The sequence below is a fragment of the Azolla caroliniana genome, unplaced genomic scaffold, assembly GCF_043228905.1.
Source record: "Azolla caroliniana isolate FFs.n. ecotype wild unplaced genomic scaffold, voAzoCaro1.0.p SCAF_881, whole genome shotgun sequence".
Lineage (NCBI taxonomy): Eukaryota > Viridiplantae > Streptophyta > Polypodiopsida > Salviniales > Salviniaceae > Azolla > Azolla caroliniana.
This window is the reverse complement of record NW_028231316.1, coordinates 3,414-8,372: the sequence shown is the minus strand read 5'-3', so window position 1 is coordinate 8,372 and position 4,959 is coordinate 3,414. Positions and strand designations below refer to the sequence as shown.

Genomic DNA, 4,959 nt, shown 5'->3' with positions numbered 1-4,959 from the left:
AGACTCATCAACTGTCGCCGCTGGACGTTATGTGGGCGGACCGAGTGAGGTCGCCGCGATCAAGCAGCGCCTGCAGCTGATTTCTCGATCCGAAAACCGTGAGTTTGAAAGGAACACAACACTGGATAAGAGCTTTAACGGAGCCGTCCTTTTCAAATAGTTAGTGACTCGTAAACGAGGAGAGGCTTGACTGATGCGGTTACAGTGAGACTGAAAACGAGCTGATCAAGAAACCCGACGGCGAGGGTGAGGAGGGTAACTCCTCACTGACCGCAACGACCGGCGTCGAAATTACCTGCAATACATGCTATATAAAGGGCACGGCCATTGCACGACTCAAACTTGAAGGCGACTTCAACTTGACCGAGACGGTGCAAGTAATCGAAGACCAAGTTTCCGATACCATGCAGGAGATCAAGACTTGGGTCGATGGAATCGAGATAGACTGGAGAGACGCCGAGGTGGATGTTCCGCCACCGCCGTCAGGTATCGATTTCAACATCGAACTCGAGACTCTGCCCAGCGCCACGCTCGAGTTTCAGTTCTCGGGCGTGGACCTCTATGTCGACTTGAACACGGTCTTCTCGGCAGGCTTGACATACAAATTGACACTGTACATGAATGGACTAGGCGTTGACTTGGGAGAAGATCTGTTCCTTGGATTCGTCTTCTCAGTCGACCTGATCCTGAGCTTGGAGAGCGAGCTCGAGATCAGACACGGATTTCACGTCAAGGTGGACGACGATGTCCTATTGAGAATCGCCATGTTCTCCAAGGAAGACGCTCATTTCGACTTTGAAAATGGTCAATTTGAGTTCCTCCCTGTCGAGGTTGTCGCAGGGGGCACTGTCCTGCGAGCTGTCCTTCAGCTGTCGCTTCGTGCTGGTTTTGCTATTGAGCAAGACCTCATTCCTGGTCCGGAAGTTGACCTTGGGCCGTTCAGCACGGAGGACTGGAAGTTTGCCGCCGGCCTCGAAACCCGACTCTACGTAAACATTGCCGACTTCAAAACCAACATGACCGTACTTGGAGACGATAATTGCGACTTGAAAATCCAAAATTCGTTCCAATTCGCTGCAGGCGCAGCTGCAGGCGCATATGTTGCTGTCGGATCAAAGACTTGGGGCCCTCAGCCAGAGACCGAGGTCCCTCTGTTCCCCACTACCTTTGCAGACGAGTGCATCAGCTTTATGTCCAAGCCCACGAGCGATGTGCTGGCGCGTCAGATCGAGGACGACGGCGACAAGAAGCAGGAAGGCAATGATCAATTCGCCACAACGACACTGTCCCGGGAAATCACTCTCACCGCGGTGCAGTGTGGAGAGACTGGTGCGGTGCACTGCCCCGCCGATCAAGAGACATACGTCGAGTCCACAACGAAAGAGACGATGGTCGTGTCTGTCACTTCTGGTGTGGAACCGGCATGGCCTGAGACAACCGGCACAATAGTCAATACCAAGACCTTTGGTGATGGCGTGCACCCCATGACCACAACCAGCAAGAGGCCATCGGCTACCGTTGCTGATGTCAACAACGACCTCGAGAAGGTTGATGCGAGAGGCGTGAGCAAGAAGGTTATCATTGGTGTCTCAGTCGGGCTAGGCGTACCAGCGCTCGTTGGTTTGGTGGCTGCGGCATTGTAAGTGAACAGATCCATTAACACCGTCGAGGGCAGAGCTGACCTACCCTGTGCAGATTCTTCAAGAAGCGCGCGATGGCAAAGGCGCAAGATCCATATGCAGACACGACATACGTAAGTGTCAATGCGACGCCAAAGCACTGATAGCGTTGGACGAGTAAATGCCAAAGAGACTGCGCAGGCACAACGAGAGCGCATTTGAGTATTAATTGAGTGTGCGGCTTCAAAGAAAGCAATTGCACAAAACATGACTGTATTGCTTTCACGACAACTCGGACACGAAATAGCCAGCAAAATTCAACATTTAGTGTGGTAGCATCAGATTTCTTGTGACAGAAGGTCAATTCTAAACATAAAATACATTAAGTCCCATGTTCCGAAACATTTTCAACTTTCTGCTGTACAAACCACTTTACGTCAAAATGCTCCCCTTCGAAACGAGTCCAAAGCATGCTCAGCAGCCTCGAGCGGGTATGGTTTCGGCCCTGCAATTCTCGCTTGTGGCGCAGTGTACTCGAGCTTTCCACGCAGGCGAGACGTTGATAAGTAGCTTAGAGCGCGGCAGATGCGATGTTGGCCTGGAAGTTCTCATCCTTGAAGGGAACAACGGCTGACTTAAAGTCGGCCGTGTGCAAACCTTGCTTGGCCGCCTCCGGGAGCATTTCCCAATCAATCACCGGCAGGTCGTGACCATCGCCCGGGGTATCAGTGAATTGCAGCTCGTGATTCGTGGGGAAGCTGGTGTAATACTCGACCTTGGGACGGGATCCTTCGGTCTGAGGCGTGGCCGTCTTCTTGTAATCGCCGTGACCTGATGCAGCGGCGCTGACGAGCCCATTGCCGTTGACAAACACCACCACATTCTCCCAGTCGTGGCGATGGCCCCCGACGGTGTCACCATCCAGAGGTTGGTCCTTGGGAAAGTACCATGCGTACATAATAGCTGTCATGTCTCCGTAGGGCGTAGCGCGGGCATACGTCTGGCCACGAGCTGTATCACGGCACCCGCCAGTCGAACTTCCAGTATCCTGAAGTCCGCCACTGCTGAATGTTAGGCCCACGTCTCAAGTAATGTTCTGCGTGGGGCGGATGATCTGTGGCCCCAAACATACCTTGTGTTTCCATATCCATCGACTGCAGTGTACACCTGACAGCCATGGGCAATATGCAGGTAAGGTTTGTACGTCAATATTTGCTTGCCCACTGTCGAATCCTGAACAGATTCGGGATATGGGAATAGCTCGTCGTGAGGGATGGTATCACGGGACGAGAGGGGGTGGCCCGCAATTGGGGAGGCAAGCAAGGCCACAAAAGAGATGAGTTTGTTCTGCATGACGGAACAGATGAGGCGCTTTGTAACGGTTTGTGAGTTTGAGGAGTGAACTTGATGTCTTGGTTTGACTGTAGAATGAGATGTTTCAACTGGAAGACGTGAGCGAGTGCTTGAGCATTTATACATGAAATGACGGAGGAACTCCTCCGCAAGTCGTTCTGTTGACCTACTACAGCATGCTTCAACGACACGCTGCTCGGAGACTTCATAGTTGCAACAGACGACGATCTGTTTGAAATTGACCGCATCGCAAGCAGTGGCTTTCACAGAGCGTCTGCGTGGCGAAGGGAAACGAGCGATGGATGATTCCTTCCGTAGACCTAGCTGTTTCATGGCCACATAGCTTTTGCTGGTAAGTTTGTCGATCGTGGATCACTCATCCGCACGTGTCCACTGCCGCATTGGCACTGGACAGCCACCTCATTGTCGGGCCGTCATCCTGCTCCACGCTGGAGCAGCGACTACCTTGACGTTCCAAGGCGGCGGCACCCGATTTCGCACTTGATTCCACATGCTTAAATGTGATCTTCACGGGTTCCACCCGCCATCGATGGCCTGAGTAATAATCCGACTGTGCAGGGGCGTTGATGGTCGATCTGCCCTTGTGCGGGGCAGCATAGGGACCGTTTCGGGAAGCCGAGCGTCGTCAGCGGCTTAAATGGATCTGAAGATAAGGCGGATACCAAACTAATCTACCCCAGCGCCTTGCATCTTGCATGCACCGCATTTGACGTCGTCGTGGCAAGTCCCTGAATTGAGGCTGCAAGGGCATACAGCCGCCGACGATAGCATGACATCCTCTCGGTAGACAAGCCATTCATCCTTGCTTGTTTCCTCGTTCAGGCTAACCTATAGCTATTTTTTTCGGAGCGTTACAACGCGTTACAACAGCTTCTGTGATCGGAAACGCAAATGAAGCGGCGGCCAAGACAAACTTTCTTAAAGATACTTATTCCATGCAAATATGGTACAATGTGCCAAGCAGTGGCCATGGAGTCATGACCCTTGCCAGAATAGCTTGGCCAGAAAGATCAAAATGGCGCCAGAGCTGTGTACACAAAACTATTGATGACAAGGAGAACAGAGACTCAGCCGTTCATCCACCAGGAAAGGTCTTGGCCAACGTCGGGTGGGTTGAACCAGCCACACAGATCCTCCAAGGAGCCCAATGAACCGAGGACGTCGGAAGAAATCAGCAGGGACTCTGTGTCGCTGCGAATAGCAGACTGTCCGTTATTACATTTGCTGGCAAGCCCTACCTTTTCGCCAGATACAGAGACGCCATCCCCTGTGCTGTCCTTGGAGCCAACGCCAAGTACATGCCGAGCGATGGCTTGGATCTCTTTGACATTATTCGCCGTTCTGGGCCACGTCTCGCCAAGAGCTTTAAGACATCCAATCTGCACGCGAATCTGGTCTCTCGCTATGGCCCATTCTTTTCCTTTGAGGAGATACTGGCAAGCGGAGAGAAGTGCCAACGCTCCCTTGCTGATCATGCATGTGGTGAACGGCGAGTGGTGAAAGCGCTGACTAGACAGCGTCAAGAGACGGATCTGCGCCTCCACGGATCGCAGGACCCGAACGGTGTGCACATTGATGAGCTCTGGTCGGGGGTGGTCGGGTGGTGCGATTCGCGCGCAACTCGATATCTCCTCGATAGGATTGAACCTTAGGTCTGACAATGGTCTGTGGATGCCAATCATAGCCCTGAGCTGTTGGTAAGCTACTGCGTCCCCTAAAAGAAGCGAGGCACGATCTTACACATGAATCAACAGGTGTGCCAGGAACATTAATTCGTCAATATCCCCGCTCTTGTTCATAACGGGCTTGCCTCCTTTGGGCAGCAAGAGAAGCCAGCCGTTGAAAATGGAGTCGGAGACCTGCAAGACAAGCGGCGAATCCTCCTCCGTTCTTTTCTTGGAGGTTGTGTTGAGTGCGGACGAAGTGCACCGCACCGCGCCGATGAGGTATGCAAAGGAGGAGAAGG

The 4,959-nt window shown here is 52.7% G+C and overlaps 1 protein-coding gene across 1 annotated transcript; it reads left to right on the top strand.

The window, feature by feature from the left end:
- The first annotated feature begins 211 nt into the window (after nucleotides 1–211).
- On the top strand, nucleotides 212–1,790 carry LOC147847540 (uncharacterized). The gene is made up of 2 exons (XM_087339067.1): nucleotides 212–1,639; nucleotides 1,696–1,790. The coding sequence occupies exons 1-2, from the start codon at nucleotides 405–407 to the stop codon at nucleotides 1,781–1,783; spliced, it is 1,323 nt and encodes a 440-aa protein (XP_087195193.1). The 5' UTR covers nucleotides 212–404; the 3' UTR covers nucleotides 1,784–1,790.
- Nucleotides 1,791–4,959: the final 3,169 nt, after the last annotated feature.